The sequence below is a fragment of the Schistocerca gregaria genome, chromosome X, assembly GCF_023897955.1.
Source record: "Schistocerca gregaria isolate iqSchGreg1 chromosome X, iqSchGreg1.2, whole genome shotgun sequence".
NCBI lineage: Eukaryota > Metazoa > Arthropoda > Insecta > Orthoptera > Acrididae > Schistocerca > Schistocerca gregaria.
This window is the reverse complement of record NC_064931.1, coordinates 513,669,576-513,693,779: the sequence shown is the minus strand read 5'-3', so window position 1 is coordinate 513,693,779 and position 24,204 is coordinate 513,669,576. Positions and strand designations below refer to the sequence as shown.

Here is a 24,204-nt window from a genome sequence, read left to right as displayed (position 1 = left end):
CAAGGGAAGATACAGTTCACGCTCGAAGTGGAGAAGAATGGTGCAATTCCATTTCTAGACATCAAAGTATACAGGACAATGGGAGGGCACACTGGGGCACAGACTATATCGCAAGCCTACTCATCTGTTCTTTGGCAATCCGTTCGCAGCAACTAAGTTAGTCTCAAAACGTAACAGCTGAGCTTAAAAGGCTACGCACAACGTTTCTAGCCAATGGCTACAGCCATAAGTCGGTCCACACAGCCATGACGAACACAAGTAAGAAAGATAAGCAAGAAACAGACAAACTGCAGCCAACAGTGCACTTACCTTATGTGAAAAACGTTACTGACCGAATAGGCAAACACCGTCGCCGGGTTGGGGTGCAGCCTGTCTTCTATAGTGGTAGCAGGATCCAGGACGTGCTAGGCTCCACTAAGGACAAGGTGGATGCATTACACACTGCATGTGTGTACATTGTGGAATGCGAATAAGGAAAGGCATACATCAGCGAGACTGGCAGGCCAATAGCAACGTGCATTAGGAAACACAAGCGCTATATTCGTCTAGGGCACAACAAATCTGTAGTGACAGGACATCAGCAAAATTGCAGAAAAGCAATAAAATTCAGCAAAGGCTGTGTGTTAGCCAAGCAGCCGGTTATGACAAAACGCAAAATAAAAGAGGCCATCGAAATACTTAAACACCCTAATAACACGAATATGAAGGATGGAATCAGGCTTGCCCTATCTTGGCTGCCTGCTATCAGAGCCCAACAGCCTGCACTTTCAACACAAGGCACAAGTACTACCGGCGAGTAACTGCCACCGCACGGCCGACGTCCAGCATTTGGTAAACAGCAGCCAACTTCTCATTCGTTGGAGACCACCAACCATGGGGCATAACACAAGAGCCAATAGACAACAGAGTTTACGTTCTCCCTCCACCACAATAACCTATTAAAATAAAGTTCCCAATGAAAGGAACTATCTTTTTAAAATGATGACGTAATGGCATGTGCAGTGAAAGATAACAACAAAATATAAGGGACACTTCATGCGGTACTCCGAAAGGATACCGCCCTTCGATTGTGCCATTCCAGCACTAATCAAAGCGCTAGGTTTTCAGGTGCCAGCCAGGTGAGCAGCAGCGGGCCAGCAACGCTCCAACCAAGCAACAGCGGTACCGGGCAGCAGCAGCGGTCCAGTCGGCAGCAGCCACCCAGCCAGCCAACCCTCAAGCACCAGCAGCAGCAGCGGCCCTGGCCAGCAACAGCGGTCCCGGCCAGCAGCAGCGGTCCAGCTGGCAACAGCCAGCCAGCCAGCCAGCCCTCCAGCACTAGCAGCAGTAGCGGCCCTGGCTAGCAACAGCGGTCCCGGCCAGCAGCAGCAGTCCAGCCGGCTGCAGCCACCCATCCAGCCAGCCCTCCAGCACCAGCAGCAGCAGCGGCCACGGCCAGCAGCAGTGGTCCCGGCCAGCAGCAGCAGTCCCGGCCAGTAGCAGCAGTCTCGGCCTGCAGCAGCAGTCCCGGCCAGCAGCAGCGGTCCTAGCCTGCAGCAGTGGTCCAGCCGGCAGCAGCCAGTTAGCCAGCCAGCCCTCCAGCACCAGCAGCAGCAGCGGCCACGGCCAGCAGCAGTGGTCCCGGCCAGCAGCAGCAGTCCCGGCCAGTAGCAAGGGTCTCGGCCTGCAGCAGCAGTCCCGGCCAGCAGCAGCGGTCCTAGCCTACAGCAGTGGTCCAGCCGGCAGCAGCCAGTTAGCCAGCCAGCCCTCCAGCACCAGCAGCAGCAGCGGCCACAGCCAGCAGCAGCGGTCCCAGCCAGCAGAAGTGGTCCCGGCATGCAGTAACGGCCCCGACCAGCAGCAGCGGATCCAGCCAGCAGCAGCGGTCCCGGCCTGCAGCAGCGGTCCAGCCGGCAGCAGCCAGCCAGCCCTCCAGCACCAGCAGCAGCAGCGGCCCTGGCCAGCAGCAGCGGTCCCGGCCAGCAGCGGTAGTCCCGGCCAGCAGCGGGGGTCCCAGCCAGCAGCAACGGCCCCAGCCAGCAGCAGCGGTCCCGGCCAGCAGCAGCGGTCCACCCGGCAGCAGCAAGCCAACCAGCCAGCCCTCCAGCACCAGCAGCAGCAGCGGACCTGGCCAGCAGCAGCGGTCCCAGCCAGCAGCAGCGGTCCTGGCCAGCAGCAGCAGTCCCGGCCAGCAGCAGCAGTCCCGGCCAGCAGCAGTGGTCCACCCAGCAGCAGCCAGCCAGCCAGCCAGACACACCTCCAGCACCAGCAGCGGCCCTGGCCAGCTGCAGCGGTCCAGCCGGCAGCAGCCACCCAGCCAGCCAGCCCTCCAACACCAGCAGCAACAGCGGCCCTGGCCAGCAGCAGTAGTCCCGGCCAGCAGCAGCGGTCAAGCCGGCAGCAGCCAGCCAACAAGCCTTCCAGCACCAGCAGCAGCAGCAGCAGTGGCTCCGACCAGCAGCAGCGGCCCCGACAGTAACAGCGGTCCCGGCGGGCAGCAGTGGTCCCGGTGAGCAGCAATGGGCCAGCCGGCAGCAGCCAGCCAGCCCTCCAGCAGCAGCAGCAGCGGTGGCCCTGGCCAGCTGCAGTGGTCCCGGCCAGCAGGAGCTGTCCTGGCCAGCAGAATTGGTCCAGCCGGCAGCAGCCAGCCAGCCCTCCAGCAGCAGCAGCAGCAGTGGTCCCGGCCAGTTGCATCGGTCCAGCTGGCAGCAGCCAGCCAGCCAGCCAGCCCTCCAGCAGTAGCAGCAGCAGCGGCCCTGGCCATCAGCAGCAGTGCCGGCCAGCAGCAGCGGTCCCGGCCAGCACCAGCGGCCAGCTGGCAGCAGACAGCCAGCCAGCCAGCCAGCCAACCAGCCCTTCAGCAGCAGCAACAGCTGGGTCCCGGGCAGAAGCAGTGGACCCGGCCAGCATCAGCGATCCAGTCCAGCAGCAATGGTCTCGGCCAGCAGCAGCGGTCCCTTCCAGCTGCAACAATGCAGGCCAGTAGCAGAGGTCCAGCCGGCAGCAGCCTGCGAGCAATCCAGCCCTCCAGCAGCAGCAGCAGCAGCAGCAGCAGCAGCCCCGGCCAGCAGCAGCGATCCCGGCTGGCAGCAGCGGTCCCAGCCTGCAGCAACGGTCCAGCCGGCAGCAGACAGACAGCCCACCAACCCTCCAGCAGCAGCAGCGGCGCCGGTCAGCAGCAGTGGTAACGGCCAGCAGCAGCTGCCCAGCCAGAAGCAGTGGTCCAGCCGGCAGCAGCAAGCAAGCCAGACAGCAAGCCAGCCCTCCAGCAGCAGCAGCAGCAGCAGCAGCAGCAGCAGCAGCAGCGGCGGCCCCGACCAGCAGCAGCTGCCCCGGCCAGCAGCAGCAGTCCCGTCCAGCAGCAGTGGTCCAGCCGTCAGCTGCCAGCCAGCGAGCCAGCCCTCCAGCAGTAGCAGCAACAGCAGCCCTGGCCAGCAGCAGCGGTCCCGGCCAGCAGCAGCGGTCCCGGCCAGCAGCAGCGGTCATGGCCAGCAACAACAGTCTCAGCCAGCAGCAGCGTTCCCGGCCAGAAGCAGAAATCCCGGCCAGTAGCAGCGGTCCAACGAGCAGCAGCTCGCCAGCAAGCCAGCTCTCCATCAGCAGCAGTCCAGCGGGCAGTAGAAAACCAGCCAGCCACCCCTCGAGAAGCAGCTGCAGCAGCAGCGGCCCTGGCCAACAGCGGCGGTCACGTGCAGCAGTAGCGGTCCCGGCCAGCAGCAGCGGTCCAGTGGGCAGCAGAAAGCCAGCCAACCAGCCCTCCAGCAGCAGCAGCAGCAGCTGCTGCATCGGCCAGCATCAGTGGTCCCGGCCAGCAGCAGTGGTCTCGGGCAGCAGCTGCGGTCCAGCCGGCAGGAGCCAGCCAGCCAGCGAGCCCATCAGCAGCAGCAGCGACCCCGGCCACCAGTAGCTGTCCCGGCCAGCAGCAGCGGTTCTCCCGGCAGCAGCCAGCCAGCCATCCAGCCCTCCGGCAGCAGCAGCGGCCGCGGCCAGCAGCAGTGGTCCCAGCAGCAGCAATGGTCCCGGCCAGCAGCAGCGGTCCTGGCCACAATCAGCCAGCCCTACGGCTGCAGTAGCGGCCCTGGCAGCAGCAGCAGTCCCGGCCAGCAGCAGCGGTCTAGCCTGCAGCAGACAGACAGCCTGCCAGCCCTCCAGCAGCAGCAGCGGCGCCGGCCAGCAGCAGTGGTCCCAGGCAGCAGCAGCTGTCCCGGCCAGCAGCAGTGGTCCAGCCAGTTGCAGCCAGCCAGCCAGCCAGCCTTCCAGCAGCAGCAGCAGCTGCGGCTCCGGCCAGCAGCAGCGGCCCCAGCCACTAGCAGCGGTCCTGGCCAGAAGCTGTGGTCCAGCTGTCAGCATCCAGCCACCTAGCCAGCCATGCAGCCCTCCAGCACCAGCAACAGCAGCGGTCCCGGCCAAAAGCAGTGTTCTCGGCAAGCAGCAGCAGTCCAGCCAGCAGCAGTGGTCCAGCGGGCAGAAGAAAGTCAGCCAGCCAGCCCTCCAGCAGCAGCAGCAGCGGCCTCAGCCAGCAGCAGCTGCCCCAGCCAGCAGCAGCGGTGCCGTCCATCAGCAGTGGTCCCGTCCAGCAGCAGTGGTCCAGCCGGCAGCAGCCAGCCAGCCAGCCAGCCAGCCAGCCCTTCAGATGCAGTTGTAGCAGCGGCCCTTGCAGCAGCAGCAGTCACGGCCAGCAGCAGCGGTCCAGCCTGAAGCAGACAGACAGCCTGCCACCCCTCCAGCAGCAGCAGTGGCGCCGGCCAGAAGCAGTGGTCCCGGGCAGCAGCAGCTGTCCCGGCCAGCAGCAGCGGTCCAGCCAGTTTTTAGCAGCCAGCCAGCCAGCCTTCCAGCAGCAGCAGCAGCAGCGGCAGCAGCAGCAGCAGCTCCGGCCAGCAGCAGCGGCCCCAGCCAGTAGCAGCGGTCCTGGTCAGAAGCTGTAGTCCAGTCGGCAGCAGCCAGCCAACCAGGCAGCCCTCCAGCACCAGCAGCAGCAGTGGTCTCGGCAAGCAGCAGTGGTCCAGCCAGCAGCAGCCAGACACCCCTCCACATGCAGCTGCAGCGGCCCCGGACAACAGCAGAGGTCGTGGGCAGCATTGGAGGTCCAGCTGCCAGCAGCCAGCCAGCCCTCCAGCAACAGCAGCAGCAGTGGCCCTGGGGAGCAGCAGCGGTCCCGGCCAGCAGCAGCGGTCCAGCTGGCAGGAGCCAGCCAGCCAGCCACCCCTTCAGCAGCAGCAGCAGCAGCGAACCCGTCCAGCAGCAGCTGTCCCGGCCAGCAGCAGTGGTCCCAGCCAGCAGCAGCGGTCCAGCGGGCACCAGAAAGCCAGCCAGCCAGCCTTCCAGAACCAGCAGCAGCAGCAGCAGTGGCTCCGACCAGCAGCAGCGGCCCTGATAGTAACAGCGGTCCCGGCCAGCAGCAGTGGTCCCGGCCAGCAGGAGCGGTCCGGGCCAGCAGAATTGGTCCAGCCGGCAGCAGCCAGCCAGCCCTCCAGCAGCAGCAGCAGCAGCGGTCCCGGCCAGTTGCGTCGGTCCATCTGGCAGCAGTCAGCTAGCCAGCCAGCCCTTCAGCAGCAGCAGCAGCAGCAGCAGCAGTGACCCCGGTCACCAGTAACTGTCCCGACCAGCAGCAGCGATTCTCCAAGCAACAGCCAGCCAGCCATCCAGCCCTCCGGCAGCAGCAGCAGCAGTGGCTCCGGCCAGCAGCAGCGGTCCCAGCCAGCAGCAGCGGTCCCAGCCAGCAGCAGCGGTCCAGTGGGCAGCAGAAAGCGAGCCAGCCAGCCCTCCAGCAGCAGCAGCTGCTGCTGCTGCATCGGCCAGCACCAGCGGTCACGGCCAGCAGCGGCGGTCCAGCCGGCAGCAGCCAGCTAGCCAGCCAGCCCTCCAGCAGAATCAGCAGCAGCGGTCCCGGCCAACAGCAGCGGTCCCAGGCAGCAGCAATGGTCCCGTCCAGCAGCAGTGGTCCAGCCGGCAGCAGCCAGCCAGCCAGCCCTTCAGCAGCAGCTGCAGCAGCGGCCCTGGCAGCAGCAACTGTCCCGGCCAGCAGCAGCGGTCCAGCCTGCAGAAGACAGACAGCCTGCCAGCCCTCAAGCAGCAGCAGCGGCCCCAGCCAGTAGCAGCGATCCTGGCCAGAAGCTGTGGTCCAGCCGGCAGCAGCCAGCCAGCCAGCAAGACAGGCAACCCACCAGCACCAGCAGCAGTAGCGGTCCCGGCCAGAAGCAGTGGTCTCGGCAAGCAGCAGTGGTCCAGCCATAGCAGCCAGCCACCCCACCACAAGAAGCTGCAGCAGCAGCTACCCCGGACAACAGCAGAGGTCCCGGCCAGCAGCGGCAGTCCAGCCGGCAGCAGCCAGCTAGCCAGTCCGCCCTCCAGCAGCAGTAGCAGCAGCAGCAGCGGCCCTGGCCAGCAGCAGCTGTCCCGACCTGCAGCAGTGGTGCCGTCCAGCAGCAGTGTTCCTGTCCTGCAGCAGTGGTCCAGTCGGCAGCAGCCAGCCAGCCAGCCAGCCCTCCAGCAGCAGCACCTGCCCCAGTCAGTTGCAGTGGCCCCGGCCAACAGCAGCAGTCCCGGCCAGCAGTAGCGGTCCAGCGGGCAGGAGCCAGCCAGGAAGCCAGCCCTTCAGCAGCAGCAGCAGCAGCAGCGACCCCGTCTAGTAGCAGCTGTCCCAGCCAGCAGCAGCGGTTCTCTCGGCAGCAGCCAGATAGCCAGCCAGCCCTCCAGTAGCAGCAGCAGCAGCGGTCCCGGCCAACAGCAGTGGTCCCAGGCAGCAGCAATGTTCCCGTCCAGCAGCAGTGGTCCAGCCAGCAGCAGCCAGCCACCCCTCCACAAGCAGCTGCAGCAGCGGCGTCTCCGGACAACAGCAGAGGTCCCGGCCAGCAGCGGCGGTCCAGCCGTCAGCAGCCAGCTAGCCAGCCAGCCCTCCAGCAGCAGCAGCAGCAGCAGCAGCAGCGAACCCGTCTAGCAGCAGCTGTCCTGGCCAGCAGCAGCCAGCTAGCCAGCCAGCCCTCCAGTAGCAGCAGCAGCAGCGGTCCCGGCCAACAGCAGTGGTCCCAGGCAGCAGCAATGGTCCCAGCCAGCAGCAGCGGTCCTGGCCAGCAATCAGCTAGCCCTCCGGCTACAGCAGCGGCCCTTTCAGCAGCAGCGGTCCCGGCCAGCAGCAGCGGTCCAGCCTGCAGCAGACAGACAGCCTGCCAGCCCTCCAGCAGCAGCAGCGGCTCCGGCCAGCAGCAGCGGCCCCAGCCAGTAGCAGCGATCCTGGCCAGAAGCTGTGGTCCAGCCGGCAGCAGCCAGCCAGCCAGCCAGACAGGCAACCCTCCAGCACCAGCAGCAGCAGCGGCGGTCCCGGTCAGAAGCAGCGGTCTCGGCAAGCAGCAGTGGTCCAGCCAGCAGCAGCCAGCCACCCCTCCAGAAGCAACTGCAGCAGCGGCGGCCCCGGACAACAGCAGAGGTCCCGGCCAGCAGCGGAGGTCCTTCCGGAGGCAGCCAGCTAGCCAGCCAGCCCTCCAGCAGCAGCAGCAGCAGCAGCTGTCCCGACCACCTCAGTGGTGCCATCCAGCAGCAGTGGATCGGCCAGAAGCAGCGGTCCAGCGGGCAGGAGCCAGCCAGCCAGATAGCCCTTCAGCAGCAGCATCAGCAGCAGCGACCCCGTCTAGCAGCAGCTGTCACGGCCAGCAGCAGCGGTTCTCTCAGCAGCAGCCAGCTAGCCAGCCAGCCCTCCAGTAGCAGCAGCAGCAGCAGCAGCGGTCACAGCCAACAGCAGTGGTCCCAGGCAGCAGCAATGGTCCCGGCCAGCAGCAGCTGTCCTGGCCAGCAATCAGCCAGACCTCCGGCTGCAGCAGCGGCCCTGGCAGCAGCAGTGGTCCCGGCCAGCAGCAGCGGTCCAGCCTGCAGCAGACAGACAGCCTGCCAGCCCTCCAGCAGCAGCAGCAGCGCCGGCCAGCAGGAGTGGTCCCGGGCAGCAGCAGCTGTCCCGTCCAGCAGCAGCAGTCCAGCCAGTTGCAGCCAGCAAGCCAGCCAGCCTTCCAGCAGCAGCAGTAGCAGCGGCTCTGGCCAGCAGCAGCGGCCCCCGCCACTAGCAGCGGTCCTGGTCAGAAGCTGTGGTCCAGCCGGCAGCAGCCAGCCAGCCAGCCCTCCATTAGCAGCAGCAGCAGCAGCGGCCCCGGCGAGAAGCAGTGGTCTTGGCAAGCAGCAGTGGTCCAGCCAGCAGCAGCCAGACACCCCTCCACAAGCAGCTGCAGCAGCAGCGGCCCCGGACAACAGCAGAGGTCCCGGGCAGCAGCGGCGGTCCAACCGGCAGCAGCCAGCTAGCCAGCCAGCCCTCCAGCAGCAGCAGCAGCAGCAGCGGCCCTGGCCAGCAGCAGCTGCCCCGGCCAGCCTCAGTGGTGCCGTTCAGCAGCAGTGGTCCCGTCCAGCAGCAGTGGTCCAGTCGGCAGCAGCCAGCCAGCCAGCCAGACCTCCAGCAGCGGCAGCAGCCTCAGTCAGCTGCAGTGGCCCCGGCCAGCAGCAGCAGTCCCGGCCAGCAGCAGCTGTCCAGCCGGCAGCAGCCAGCCAGCCAGCCAGCCAGACCTTCAGCAGCAGCAGCGACCCCATCCAGCAGCAGATGTCCTGGCCAGCAGCAGCGGTTCTCCCGGCAGCAGCCAACTAGCCATCCAGCCCTCTGGCAGCAGCAGTAGTAGCAGCAGCAGTGGCCCCGGCCAGCAGCAGCGGTCCCGGCCAGCAATCAGCCAGCCCTCCGACAGCAGCAGCAGCAGCAGTCCCTGCCAGCAGCAGCGGTCCTAGCCAGCAGCAGTGGTCCAGCCGGCAGCAGCCAGCCAGCCCTCCATTAGCAGCAGCAGCGGCCCCGGCCAGCAGCAGCGGTCCTGGCCACAAGAGTCGTCCCGGCCAGCAGCAGCGCTTCAGCCGGCAGCAGCCAACCAGCCATCCAGCAGCAGTAGCATCAGTGGCCCCGGCCAGCAGATGCCGTCCCGGCCAGCATCAGCCGTCCAGGCTGCAGCAGCCAGCCAGCCAGCCAGCCCTCCAGCAGCTGCAGCAGCAGTGGCCCCGGCCAGCAGCAGGGGTCCCAATTAGCAGCAGCTGTCCAGCCGGCAGCAGCCAGCCAGCCAGCCAGCCAGCCCTCCAGCAACAGCAGCAGCAGTTTCCCTGGCCAGCAGCAGCAGTCACGGCCAGCAGCAGCGGTCCAGCCGGCAGGAGCCAGCCAGCCAGCCAGACCTTCAGCAGCAGCAGCAGCATCGGCGACCCCATCCAGCAGCAGCTGTCCTGGCCAGCAGCAGCGGTTCTCCCGGCAGCAGCCAACTAGCCATCCAGCCCTCCGGCAGCAGCAGTAGTAGCAGCAGCAGTGGCCCCGTCCAGCAGCAGCGGTCCCGGCCAGCAATCAGCCAGTCCTCCAACAGCAGCAGCAGCAGCAGCAGTCCCGGCCAGCAGCAGCGGTCCTGGCCAGCAGCAGCGGTCCAGCCGGCAGCAGCCAGCCAGCCAGCCAGCCAGCCAGCCAGCCAGCCAGCCAGCCCTCCATTAGCAGCAGCAGCAGCAGCGGTCCTGGCCACAAGAGTCGTCCCGGCCAACAGCAGCACTCCAGCCGGCACCAGCCAACCAGCCATCCAGCAGCAGTAGCATCAGTGGCCCCGGCCAGCAGATGCAGTCTCGGCCAGCATCAGCCGTCCAGCCTGCAGCAGCCAGCCAGCCAGACAGCCAGCCCTCCAGCAGCTGCAGCAGCAATGGCCCCGGCCAGCAGCAGGGGTCCCGATCAGCAGCAGTGGTCCAGTCGGCAGCAGCCAGCCAGCCAGCCAGCCATCCAGCAGCAGCTGCAGCAGCGGCCCTGGCAGCAGCAGCGTTCCCGGGCAGCAGCAGCTGTCCCGGCCAACAGCAGCGCCTCAGCCATTTGCAGCTAGCCAGCCAGCCAGCCTTCCAGCCGCAGCAGCAGCAGCAGCAGCAGCAGCAGCAGCAGCTCCGGCCAGCAGCAGCAGCTCCGGCCAGCAGCAGCGGCCCCAGCCAGTAGCAGCGGCCCTGGCCAGAAGCTGTTGTCCAGCCGGCAGCAGCCAGCCAGCCAGGCAGCCCTCCAGCACCAGCAGCAGCAGCGGTCCCGGCCAGAAGCAGCGGTCTCGGCAAACAGCAGCGGTCCAGCCAGCAGCAGCCTGCCACCCCTCCAGAAGCAGCTGCAGCAGCAACGGCCCCGGCCAGCAGCAGTGGCCCCAGCCAGCAGCAGCAGTCCCGGCCAGCAGCAGCGGTCCAGCCGGCAGCAGAAAGCCAGCCAGCCAGCCCTCCAGCAGCAGGAGCAGCAGCAGCTGCATCGGCCAGCACCAGCGGTCCCGGCCAGCAGCAGCGGTCCAGGCCAGCAGCAGCGGTCCCGGCCAGCAGCAGCGGTCCAGCCGGCAGCAGAAAGCCAGCCAGCCAGCCCTCCAGCAGCAGCGGCGCCGGCCAGCAGCAGCTGCCCCAGCCAGCAGCAGCGGTGCCGTCCAGCAGCAGTGGTCCCGTCCAGCAGCAGTGGTCCAGCCGGCAGCAGCCAGCCAGCCAGGCAGCCAGCCAGCCCTCCAGCAGCAGCAGCAGCGACCCCGGCCAGCAGCAGCGGTCTCGGCCAGAAGCAGCGGTTCCGGCCAACAGCAGCGGTCCAGCCAGCAGCAGCCAGCCAGCCAGCCAGCCAACCCTCCAACAGCAGCGGCCCCAGCCAGCAGCAGCTGCCCCTGCTAGCAGCAGCGGTGCCGTCCAGCAGCAGTGGTCCTGTCTAGCAGCAGTGGTCCAGCCGGCAGCAGCCAGCCAGCCAGGCAGCCAGCCAGCCCTCCAGCAGCAGCAGCAGCAGCGGGCCCGGTCAGCAGCAGCGGTGCAGCCGGCAGCCAGGCAGCCCTCCAGCAGCAGCAGCGGCAGCGGCCTCGGCCCCGTCTGTGGCAGCAGTCACAGCTGCAGCATTCCTGCCAGCCGTTATCATTGTCAGCGTGAGCAGCGTGGGACTATGGTCTTCGTCCATCGTCGTCTTCATCGGTCTTCGGCTTCGCCTGTTTTTTCCTTTTCTTTTTGTCCTGTGCATTTTTGTTTATCCCTGTCATCATGTCAGCCCCCACCACCACTACCACCACAACTACAGTTTGTACTTCCCTTTCCGCCGCCACCACCACCATTACATGTTGTGCCCAGTCACACCCCCCTCTTTCCATCCCTCCTCTTCTCACTCTCCCTTCACCCTTGCTCTTTGTCGCCCCCTCTCCAGCTTCTTCCTCCCGCTCCTCTCCCTCTGATCCTTTCCCCCCACTCCCCCAGCCAGTCACTGCAGCTCCAATTAGGGTGGTGGCCCGTCGGGCTACTGCCCATGCCCAACTCTCCTCATCGCCTTCGCCATCACCGCCACCACTGTCACCGTCGCCGTCACCGTCACCATCTCCAATGCCGACTGCTGCGTCCACACCGGGACCTGCTCCTTCCCGCCACCTCTTTATCGCTCCCATCCCTCATGACACCACCCACCTTTCTGCCATCGTTAAATGCCTTAGTGGCACTACCACCTCCGCTCCTAAAAAGGCCCCACCCTGTCCTCCTCCCCCCCCCCCAGGATGCCGTAGATGTCTCCCCACCTGGCCCTGCTCCCTCCACCTCCTCCTCCTCCTCTTCCTCCTCCTCCTCCCCCCTGCTTATACAAATACCTCTTCTCCCGTCCTGATCCTTCACTTCTTGAGGCCTGGAATCTCTCCCTCCTTCTCCGCCAACACTTCCCTTGTGGCCCCATTTCTCTCCTCACTCCCAGATGGGATTCTGTTCTCATCTCCTCCCCCAGCCCAACCCTCCATACTGACATCCTCTCCCACCTCCCCATCACCCATTTTGGCTCCAACGCCTCCCTCACCCCTGCTCCTTCTCCATCTCCTACCCACCAACACCAACCCCCGCGTCGCCTGCTGACCCTCACCGCCGTGATCACTCGGCTCAGTCCGTCGATCACGGAGGAGGAGGTGCGGGTGGTCTGCCATATTTTCAACTCGGCCAGCACCACCCGCCTTATGTGGGTTTTCTCCGAGGATGCCCCCTCCATTGACCGTCTCCTGAAAGAGGGTGACCTCCTCTTCAACCAGCACTATAAGGTCGACCCCTCCCATTCCCCTCCTCAATGACTGTGCTGCCAGAGGTGTCTGCACTATAATGCACACCCAACAGCCAATGCCGCGTGGCCCCCACCTGCCCGCATTGTAGGCAAGTGCACTTCCTCTGGCAGTGTCCTAACCCTCACTCCCCTGCCTCCTGTAATACCTGCAATCTCCCCCATCCCACCTACTCCCAAAAGTGAAAAGACCGTCCCCCTCCGACCACTCCTGAACTCACAGTCCCTGCCCATCCTCTGGACGCCCCCAAACCTCCTGGCAATTTCTTTCGTCCCTCCCCCCCCCCCCCCCCACCGCTGAGGACATCAACAGGTTCCTCACCATTGTCCTACAAAACGTCCACCCTTTCCAGTGCCCTCACACCCTCCAACAGGTCTCCCTCGCCGCCCGTTTCATTTTGCACTTAAAAATGTATACCACCTACTCCAACAACCAGGCCCATTTCACCTTCTCCAGTCTTGACACCCTTGTCTAAATCACTGTTATGGCGCGACAGCATCGTATCCTTTTCAACAACATCCACTCCCTTCCCGCCAACAAGAACCTCTTCCTGCACACCCTTGCCACCCACCGCGTGGATGCCTTCCTCCTCAATGAAACTTTCCTCCAACCCCACCACACCATCCACACGTTGCCCTACTTCCTTCACCACTCCAATAATCCCCTCCTGATTGCGTGTGGCAGAGTTTCCATTGGTGACCACCGCCAGATCCCAGTTCGGCTCCAACCTTTCCTTCCCGACCCCACCTAACACCTGATCCTTAGTCTCTTCTTCCCCGGCCTTACTGTCACCTACGCCACCATCTATGTATGCCCTAACGTCCCTATTCCCTTCAACTTCCTCTCCCACATTGACCGTACCTTCTCCTCCTACGTGATCGCTGCTGACCTCAACATCCACAGTCGTTCCGCTGCCCAGTTATGGCGGTGGCATCGGTTCCTCTCCTCCCTTCAAGGCGACCTCATCCCCATCCCCCAGCACACCCATTCCAAATCCAACTCTACATCCACCGTCGTTCCGCTGCCCAGTTATGGCGGTGGCATCGGTTCCTCTCCTCCCTTCAAGGCGACCTCATCCCCATCCCCCAGCACACCCATTCCGAATCCAACTCTACTCCCGATGTTATCCTTTCCTCCCCTAACCTCCTTGGCCACATAACGGTGGATGTCCTGGAGCCTATTGGTAGCGACCATCTCCCTGTCCTCCTCACCATTTCAGACGGCTGTCGTCCCTGCCCCGACCCTCGTAATGACCCTCGCCCAAAGTATGTCCATGACTATTCCCGTGCCAATTGGAATGCCTACTGGGATACCCTCTCCACCCAGGTCGATAGCCACCCCTTCACCTACCATCACCCTGACGATGTAACCCATGCCGCCTCCTTTCTCCAGCAGACCTTGTCTGAAGCCGTGGAGGCCCACATCCCTACTGTCGCCAACCACCCCCATCGACCTACCTTACCTCCACAGGCCGTCCTCCTCCTCCGTGAATCCCGCCGTCTCTACCGTGCCTTCCTCCACACGCGTGACCCGGACACACTCCGATGCCACCGGTGACTCCAGTGACACATTCGAAATTTGCTCGCGGCTAAGAAACGCCGGGACTGGCAACAGACATGCACCCGTTTAAATGTACCCTACCTATAAACTCGTCCAAGTTCTGGTCAGCCTTCTGTCGCCTTACTGGAACTAAACCCTCCTCCTACTATCCTCTTCTCCATGATGATCACCCCTTCCCTGACACCCTTAGTAAGGCCAATCACTTTGCCTCTTACCTCTCCGATGATTTTTCGATCCCGGATGATCCCCAGTTCGATTACTCCCTCTTCCCGGATGTCCGTGATTGAACTGACACCTCTGTTCCTCCCCTCGCTCGTGGTTTCCAGTACTTGGACAACATTGCACATACGGAACTCAATGCCCCTATCACTACACAGGATCTCATTGCTACACTCCGCATGAAACGCAACACTGCCATCAGCCTTACCTTGGTCTTCAGCAAGGTCCTGGAATCTATCCTCACCCGACGCATCCACGAGCATCTCTGCCATTACCACCTCCTTCTCATTACCCAGTGTGGCTTTCTGTCGTCCTTCTCTTCCGACGACCTTCTCCTTCATCTCACTCATCTCCTTTCGGAACAGCTTAATTCCCGTCGCTCCTCAATCTTCCTCTCCCTGGACCTCGAATGTGCATATAACCGCGTATGGCATTCTGGTCTCCTCTTCAAGCTCCAAACCTTCGCCCTTCCCATTAACTACGTCTGTCTGATCGGTTCCTGTCTCTCCCACCATCCTTCCTATGTCACCATCCATAACACAGATTCCTACACCTTTTTTCCCTCCGCCAGTGTGCCCCAAGGCTCCGATCTCTCCGTCCTTCTGTACCTTTTGTATATGGCGAACATGCCGCCACCGTCACCCTCCCCCCACCCGTCCACCTTCTCCAGTTTACCGATGATACCACCTTCCTTGCCCTTGCCCCCACCCTGCAGCGCTCCCAACACCTTCTCCAATCCCATCTGGACCAGTTCACCGCTTGGTGCAACCAGTGGTTGCTCAAGGTCAATCCCTCCAAAACCCAGGAGATCATTGTAGGCAAAACCACCCCTTCCTTCCTCCTCCTTGATTTCTATCTCACCATCTATGGCCATCCTATCACCCTCACCCCCACCCTTAAGTACCTTGGCGTCACCCTCGACCGTCGCCTCTCCTGGACACCCCAGCCAAGGCATGCTCCCGACTCTGTCTCCTCAAGCTCCTTTCTGGCCATAGGTGGGGTCAGGACCCCTCCACCATACTCCACACCTATAAATCCCTCATCCACCCTATCCTTTGTTACGCCCATCCGGCCTGGATCTTCATCCCCCCTACCTTTTATTAATCCCTTCAAATCATTGAACGACATGAACTCCGCCTCACCTATCACATTCGTCTCCCCTCCCCCACGCGGATCCTGTATGATCTCATTCCGTTCCCCCATCTCCTCCTTTTCCTTGGAAGGATACAGATCCTGTACACCTCCCGCAAACTCAATCCTCCTCACCCACTTGTCTCTCCCATCCTCTCCTGCCCCCGCCCGCTGCCGCACCTGTATTCCCACATCCCACCCGGTCTCCATCTCTCCACCCTCCTTATCCTCTCCCAAGATGGCCTCCGCCAGCTCCCTCTCCCTGATGATGCCTTCCTCCCCTCCAACTACCTCTCCTACCAACTTCGATCCTCCCTCCCTCTTCCTGTGTTTGCTCCTTTGGGCACCTTCCCTCCTTTCTCTCCCTCTTCCCTCTCTCCTCCATTTCTCCCCACTCCTCCCCCGGGCTTCCCCTCCCCTGTCCCTCTCCTCCTCCCCTCATCTCCTCAGCCATTGACATCCTTGTTCTCCCCTCTCTCCCACCTCACCCTTCTTCCCCTCTTGGCAAGTCCCCGGACTCGCACACGCTAAATGAACATTCGCGTGCCGGAGATCATCACCATCAGTGTCTCGTGTGTGCCATAGTGTTTAATGTTCAGTGTTCAACGTCACACTCCATCATTCACCAGTGCCATAGACATCTTCAGTGTTTGTGCTTCGTGTCAACAGTTTGTAGTGTGGATTGTCATGGAGTGTGAATGGCTTCATGTTTTTAATGTTGATGTGTTTACTGTTTTTTCCCTGCCGTTTTGTTCCAACTCATGTGTCTTCTCTGTTTTATGATAATACTATCTTTGGCTGAAGAGTGGCATACCAGCCTACCTGTTATACGGGTATTAAAATAACTATAAAGAAAAAAAAAAGCTAGAATGCATCAGTAGACTCAAAAGAAGGCCGCCATAACCGTGGCCGAAACGTTGGTTATTCTCCAGCCGTAGTAGTTTTATATATTATGATGTGGTACCATACCCAGAAAACTTTTATGTCAACTGACTCTGGCCGTGGAAGCCTGCGCAACTTTTTATTTGTTTATACAATTCATCCTATCCTTTTTCCGCTTCTTTCTGAAGCCTCTACATTTCTGAGCCCTTTTATGAAACTTGATCTCAGATCTTGTAGTTAAGTTTTTATAACACATTGGTCCACAGTTTTATATTGTATGTAATGTTCCTGGCTGATTCTCCATGAACAAGGTCTTTTGCAGTAAAATTTTACAAGTTTTTGATGCGGTCAGTGGTCTATTCCTTCTCCATACTGAAAGCAACTAGAACTCACTGTCACATGCAGGAAACTCATGTACCCTGTTGTGACACTTGAATTACTGCAAAGCTTCTACTAATAATCAGATCAGTAGTTGTGGGAACCTTCCAGTGTCAGCAGAATCCATTGTCCTGGAGAAGTGTGTAACAATGTTCAAAAGAGATCTGTGGTCCTTCATCAACGAGAGCAGAGAACGCTTTCTAGATCTTACGCAGACACTGCCAAAAATAAAAGCACAGTGTCCCACCGCAAGTATTGTATTGTATTGTATTTTTATTGATCCAGACAATAACAGTATTGTACAGCTATAGATATGATATTGGACAGGTCAAAAGAGCTATTTACAAGCAATTTTTACAAATTGATTTTTACATTATTTTGTAGCAAGGAAATTATCTATATTAAACAAAACAGTTAATACAAATCATAGAATTGTAAGGTTGTACATACGATATCGGACAGGTCAAGAGAACATATTTGCAAGTAATTTTTAATAAATTGATTTTACATTATTTTGCAATGAGGAAGTTAGCTATATTTACAAAACAGCAAATACAAACGTTGTATGGTAAGATACGAAAAGCCAATACAAATGTAATAGTAAAGTAGTCCAGTGTGGTGGTGGTTAGTGTTTAACGTCCCGTCGACAATGAGGTCATTAGAGACGGAGCGCAAGCTCGGGTTAGGGAAGGATTGGGAAGGAAATCGACCGTGCCCTTTCAAAAGAACCATCCCGCCATTTGCCTGAAACGATTTAGGGAAATCACGGAAAACCTAAATCAGGATGGCCGGAGACGGGATTGAATCGTCGTCCTCCCGAATGCAAGTCCAGTGTGCTAACCACTGAGCCACCTCGCTCGGTAGTCCAGTGTATTTCATAGACATGCACAGTATATAATAATCCAGTATATTTCATAGACATGCACAGTATATAATTTTCAGACCTGATTGAACATTTATCATATTGTTTACATTTTTAACCCCTTTCAAAACAAAAAAAAAAAAAAAAATGATCAACTGCATAAAAGCAGTGGTCCAAGAGATATTTTTTAAACTTATGTGTGAAGGATCTTGGGTTCTTTGTTGCTTTGATTTAATTGGGTAAATTATTATACATTTGTATCCCATCATTTAAAACATTTTTTTGGTAGCAGGTAGTTCTGGACTGTATCATGTAGGTCAGATTGCTGCCTTGTTGCATAGTTGCATAGTTATGAATATCTCCATTGAATTTTAGTGTGCAGTCATTGTTTAACAGGTATGACTTGACAAATTAGACGATATTACAAATGTAAGCAGAGGGCAGTGTCATAATGCCATTTGTTTTGAAATGTTGTCTGCACAATTTGTTATGTCTTAGATGACATATTATGCATATTGCCTTTTTTTTGCATTTTGAAAATCTACCTGCCTCCAGGTGAGTTCCCCCAAAATATGATTCCATACTGTAATGTAGAATGGAAGTAGGCATAATATACATGTATGAGAACAGATTTTGTGACTGATTTTTTGAGTGTCCTTAAAATGTAACACACCGTGAGATCTTTTTTGAGATATAATTTGTGAGAGCCTCCCACTTAAGATTTTCTTCAAGCCATATGCCAAGAAACTTGACAGAGTCCACACACATAAGCTCTTGGTTATTTAGAATCACATCAGGCATTTCTTGTTTTTAGGATGAGAGTCTGAAATTGATGTACATTGTTTTCTGTATGTTTATAATCAGTTTGTTCTCGTTGAGCCATTTGCTGAGTGACGACATAAGTGGTTTAATTTTTTGGTTGTGGTCCTCTGTATCAGTACCTGTTATTAGTATACTTGTGTCATCGGCAAATAGTGTGGTATGACCTGTAACAAGCTTCGTGCTTATATCATCAATGTAGAGCAGAAACAGTATGGGTCCCAGGATTGAGCCTTGTGGCACACCATATCTAATAGGCATTGTGTCAGAGGAGTGCACAGTAGACTGATGGGTGGTTGTATTCTTTTTTTCAAAATTAATTTCAACTTTTTGAAATCTGTTTGACAGGTAAGATTCTGATCATTTGTTTGCAAATCCTCTTATAACTTTATTTGCTAACTTCTTAAGGAGTATGGTATGGTCAATTACATCAAAGGCTTTGGATAAATCTAAAAAGTAGTGATTTCCTTATTATCCAGTGCTTTTAAGGCTTTGTTGAGATACTCATAAATAGCTGTGGTAGTTGTCTTTTGCTTTCTAAAACCATGCTTGTGTTTTGTTAATAAGGATAGTTTATTAGTAAAGTCTTCCAATCTGGTGTAAAATAATTTTTCAAATATTTTTATGGATGAGCTGAGTTGTGCTATGGGCCTGTAATTGGCTACATCATTTTTAGGGCCCTTTTTGTGAAGTGGGTTAATTTTAGAAGTCTTTAGTAGTTCAGGGAAAAATCCATTTGTAAAGGATGTATTTATTATGTGGGTTAGGAGTTCTACAATGGATTCTCCACATTTCTTTACAATTAAATCAGGAATGTTGTCACTACCACTGGAGTACTTATTCTTTAGTCCTTTTATACTTGTAAGTACTTCAGCATTGGAGACTCTATGAAGAAACACTGATGCCTGTACTGGTATGGTTTCTATTAGTGTTTGATGTTGAGTGCAAGAGATGCGTTTCCTCACCCTCCAACAATTTCTTGTCATGAAAAATAAATAGATGAATACTGTGAGGCTGTTGTTCCCCAAGTGCTGCAGGATATGGAGGATGGTACGTGCACACTAAAAGTCATTATTTTACTCTTACTACGCATTCAATATCGCCAGAGCTGCAGTGCAAAAATCAGGTCTTGCTTGTTGCAGGGTTCCTGTTTCTTGGAGACAAGTGCTGAAAATGTAGGGGATGGAACTGTAACTAACGTAAGCAAGTTAGGGATATTTACAAGCCACCTCTTGAATGTTACGTTCATTACCAGTCGGGGGGAAATGTGAGAAAGTCCCTAGAGAACTGGTGTTGCATTCCATACAACAACCACTCCATCAACAATGTTCTATGCTACAACCTTAATGAAAAATGGTTGCAGGAATATTGCTGTAATGTTCATCCATAGCTGGAGTCGACAAAACATGCCACATCTTATTTAAAAAGCAGTGGCCATTTGAAAGACTTGTAGTTGTAGTTTGCCATGAAGCAACATGTTGATACTCACTGGAATACTTTGTGTGTCATGCTAAAATCAGTGTTTATTCAGCAAGAACAAATTGCTGAAGTTTTACTTGAATTTGGAAAAATGCACTTGTTTGGGAACTGGGATTATAGTGTGCGCAAAATGCTGTGGCCACTAGATGTGCAGTCGGCTGGGGAAGCATGAGGAGAACGGCAGTGGTTGGGGGTCGCTCACTGTGCTGTAAGGGAAATGCCGAGTGCTTGAGGGGAAGTGCCTATACTCTCATTTTTGGAAAATATTAAGGGGTCCCTCCACGCCCACCAATGTATGGTGATCATTCAAAAAGATATGTCACCTCTTCTTTGATTGTATCTAAGAAGAATTCCCCCGAAAATGAAGTGATTTATTTTTGCCTGGTTTGTTAACCATTTCTAACTTCCACAGAAGAGTCACAAGTGGGGAATTTTGAGTAAAACCTTCACACTGTTGCCATGTTAAAATTTGCTTTTGCCAAAACACAGTGGAGTTTACATATTCTGACCTCACTAATATGTTGTGCAGATGCAGTTGCGAGAGAATTGTGAAACAGTGGTTCATTAAGTGAGGAACTGAGGAAAAATAAGGTCAGCATCTTATGAGAAAAAAGCATAACCTTGCAACAAAATTAACATGTAATGGTTTCACTTATGTTGTTCCAAAACCCATAGCATCTCTCACTGCACTAGCTCCTAAAAATTATGTTTTTTCGTTTCGGAAAGTCTGTAGTTAGTGAAATAACACGGTAGACAATGAAGTTTTGCATAATAACCATACGGCAAAATACTCTCCTCTTTATGTGCTATCATTTGCCAAAATCTTATTTAGATATCTCAAATCATTTATGAAATATGAAAATTGTTGTGGATATTTTGCTCTGGCTTCGTCGTTGGCACAGCGCGATCGCAAATGAGTGCGCTATATAGGATCAATTTTCTCAAGATAGGTGACATGTAGGGACCTCCAACCAAGTCTAAAGAAAAATTCACTATGGTAGCTAAATTTCATATGCAGCAATATACTATGTAATATCCACCAGATGCAAAAATCATAGCGACTCCTATTTTTCATTGCAAACTTTTTCAGTTTTCGCACAGTGTCTTCCTTCCATGAAAACATAACAATAACTATGATCGTTAATGAAATGATGGGTACATCATAATGAACCTGACACATTAAGCTACAGTTAAAGCAAAAATGAAATTTTTTAAATGAATAATTTCTGTACAATCATTTGAGAAATACTGCAAGGCATACACATTGATTCTGTCATTGCCGACAGGCCAAAAGGTGACAAAGGCTCGTTGGCCGCCCCTTCTGAACAAATGAATGTATTCGCCCACCTCTTTGGATGAAAACTGGTCACAATGCACAAGCTATACCAGGTAGCTGACAAATTAATTTATTTTCTCAAAGTATTTCAAGGAGATACCAAGGTTATGGAAGCTGACAGTGATTTGAGGCTGCAGTTTCTTGTGCCATAGGTGTACCAGTTTCAGGGACACTAGGTTGAGAATGACAGTAAGGTAAGCAGTCCCTGGTTAAATATTTTAAACATCCGTAACTGGATAAGAGATCATGTTTAAAGAAGATAGTGTGCCTCAATACTGTCAAACATTTGCAGGAAGCAGGCGCTACTAAAAGCAAGCTCTCAAAAGCTCTTAAGCGAAAAATGGAAATAAAGTCAATGCATTTGTTTGCATTATTTGTAGATTTGTAGTACCACAGGTGCATCATCTAAAGCAACTCTTGATAATTGATCGAGAGGAAGTTTATGGCTCAGCACGTTCCAGATACGCTGCACTATGAGGTAAATATTTTATCAGTACTGATGCCGTCAATGTTTCATAACAATAGCAAAAAGGCATAAATTTATGTGACCAATGCATCAAATTTATTAACAACTACATGATATAACATATTTGTCATCCATGCTGGCACAATGTATTATTTGCAAAATATCATACAGAGAACAAAGCCTCAGCATCAACACCTTTAAAATGTGGAAAGAACGGTGAGAACAGTCGTACCATGATTTACTCTTTTAACTTCAGTGAGCACCAACAAAAACTTTTAAATACTTGCCATTTCCTCATACAGTATTACAAAAATTCATTAATTAGTAGGGCAGCCTCTAATAAAATTAACTGCATCATAAGGTATAGAGCTTTTTACATGCACGCAACAATAAGTCCATTTAACAGTTACAAGCAACAGTGAAGATTTAAGTCTCCATCTTGTTCCTGATGTTACAGCCATCACTTATTTTAATGTAACACCAAAGGTTAATTACTATGTCAGTAAATACTGTGGAAAGTAAATAACTGCTTGCATACAGACCACAGAGATTTAGTTTTGCACCCACAACAGTGTCAGGCGAGCAATGTAATGAGCAGCTAAGCCACACACATACCCGGGGAGTCTCAGGTTCTAGTGGGACACTGCTCAGCCTGGCTCATCCAGCCGACTGGGCAGTGTGAGTCAAGGCCCACCAGGTAGTCATGGCTTGCAGTCCCATATTTCCCTGGAAACTACAAACTACTCCTAAATCCTAGCCCCCCCCCCCCCCCTCCTCTCCCATCCTCATCACTGCCGCCAACAACTTAGCCATCCCTACTTATGCGGTGCATATCCCCTTGCTCAATCTATGCTTTCAGTGTGAACTCTGATGGATCTTCATGGATGCAGACGTTACTGACCCAACTCAGGGCACTAGCAAATCCACTATTACTAAATATCCACCCTGATGAAAATATTGGAACAAACAAGGGAATACAGTATAGAAACATGTCATATGTTTCTTGATTTGAAAGCAGCATATAAAATAATAAAAAGAAACACATAAGTTTAATGAAGCCATGAGTGAACTCAGCATACCATAACAGTTAATACTCCTCATAAGTTTAACTCTGGGAAAAGTAGTATGTGAAGTGTGTACACTAGAAAATTTAATGCCCACTTTTGAGACTAACTGTGGACTAAGGCAAGAGGATGCACTCTCACATATGCATTTTAATGTACCAGTAGAGAAGGTAATAAGTTCACCTCAAATCAACACAATAGGCACAATATACAACAGAATGGTGCAGATTCTGGCCTATGGAAATGATATGGATATTATTGTAAGAACAGAACTAGCTTCTAAAGCAACATATGGTGCACTGATGGCAGCACCCACAGAAATGGGTCTGGAAGTGAACATCGATAAAACAAAATACACACAAATAACATGACCAGAACTAAATACAATATCAGAAATTTATCAGGTGTAAATAAAATCTGTTAGTGAATTGGTCTATGTGGGAACACTAGTACAGAATTGTATTAAGTATGGAAATAAAGTGGTGCATCCCCCTTGTTAGTTAGTTTGTTGGTTGGTTGCGTGTTCCATTGATCAATCGCTCGGTTGGTAGCGGTCGTGATGTGGGACGTGTCAAGTGCACAAGCAATGCACATATGAAACAAGATTATATATATATATATATATATATATATATATATTACAATACAGAGTTAAAGATTAATATTTCTGTTATTTACCCCATTCCCTTAAATGGCACAAAATGCATATACTATATTTATAGATTTATTTATTCCTATTCAAGAATTCGTCTATGGTATAGAAGGAGTTGTCAAGGAGATATTATTTCAATTAATTTTTGAAGCTATTACTGCTGTCTGTCAGAGATTTTGTTTTATCTGGTAATTTGTCGAAAATTTTTATAGCAGTATATTTTACCCCTTTCTGTGGCAAAGATAGGTTGAGCAAAGGATAGTGTAAGTCTTTCTTCTTTCTGGTATTATAATCATGAATGTCACTGTTGTTTTTAAACTGGTCCATGTTGTTGAGAACAAATTTCATTAGTGAGTACATGTACTGTGAGGCTGTTGTAAGAGGCTTTTAAAAAGATACCTACAAGATGTACTACTATGAACCCCGCACATTATTCTAACCACTTTCTTTTGAGCAGTGAATACCATTTGTCTATATTTTGAGTTAACACAAAATATTATTCCGTATGACATCAGAGAGTGGAAGTATGCAAATTATGTTAGCTTACAAATTTCTGTATCCTCAAAATTGGCAATTGTTCTGATTGCAAAAGCTGCTGAACCTAGTCACTTTAGAAGATCCAAAATATAAATTTTCCAATTAAGATTCTCATCTATATGTACACCCAAAAACTTAGTATGCTCTACCCTGTCTACTGACTTCTGTTGATGTGTTATAGTTATTGACAGAACTGTACTTTTTGCTGCCGAAAATTGTATGTTCTGTGTTTTTTGAAAGTTTAGAACAAGCCCATTTGCAGAATAGGTCGGGAGGTCATTCGCATATATCAAGAACAGAAGAGGACCCATGATTCAACCCTGTGGACCATCTAATGTAATTTCACCCCAGTTAGATGAAGTGGGGAAACTTATTTAAATCACTTGACCCATATAAGGAAACTTTTTGCTTTCTGTTCTGTAGGTATGACTTAAACCACTCATATGCTATTCCATTTATACCATAGAATTGTAATTTCTGTAACATAATGTCATAGTTCGTACAACCATATGCTTTGGACAAGTCACAGAAAATTCCTGTTTTTGACATTTTACTATTTAAAGACTATTATGTGGACAGTGAATTTGTATATTGCTGTCTCAGTGGAACAGCATTTTGAATTCCGAACTGTGATTTAATAAGTATCCCATTACTGTTGAGATGGCTAACCACTCGAGTACATTACTTTCTCAAAGGTTTTTGAAAATGCTGTAAGCAAGAATACAGGCAGATAATTATTGATATCTGTGGTGTCCCCCTTTTTGTAGAGAAGCCTGACAATGGCACA

General features: G+C 54.2%; 3 protein-coding genes across 3 annotated transcripts; all 3 read left to right on the top strand.

Moving 5' to 3' along the window:
• Positions 1–2,498: 2,498 nt before the first annotated feature.
• Positions 2,499–7,677, top strand: LOC126298168 (mucin-19-like). Its single transcript, XM_049989477.1, has 9 exons — positions 2,499–2,856; positions 3,003–3,046; positions 3,249–3,354; positions 3,659–3,995; positions 4,135–4,256; positions 4,815–4,875; positions 4,917–5,552; positions 5,665–6,496; positions 6,679–7,677. Exons 1-9 carry the CDS (start codon positions 2,499–2,501, stop codon positions 7,675–7,677), a joined length of 3,495 nt encoding a protein of 1,164 aa, XP_049845434.1.
• Positions 7,678–7,732: 55 nt separating this feature from the next.
• LOC126298167 (spidroin-2-like) lies at positions 7,733–9,561 on the top strand. Its single transcript, XM_049989476.1, has 4 exons — positions 7,733–8,304; positions 8,351–8,614; positions 8,656–8,902; positions 9,022–9,561. Exons 1-4 carry the CDS (start codon positions 7,733–7,735, stop codon positions 9,559–9,561), a joined length of 1,623 nt encoding a protein of 540 aa, XP_049845433.1.
• A 22-nt stretch (positions 9,562–9,583) lies between these two features.
• Positions 9,584–13,865, top strand: LOC126298166 (uncharacterized; the record flags this gene model as incomplete). The annotated part of the gene is made up of 3 exons (XM_049989475.1): positions 9,584–9,879; positions 9,977–10,502; positions 13,821–13,865. Coding segments are annotated over exons 1-3 (867 nt in total), but the record flags the coding sequence as incomplete, so codon positions are not given.
• Between the last annotated feature and the right edge of the window lie 10,339 nt (positions 13,866–24,204).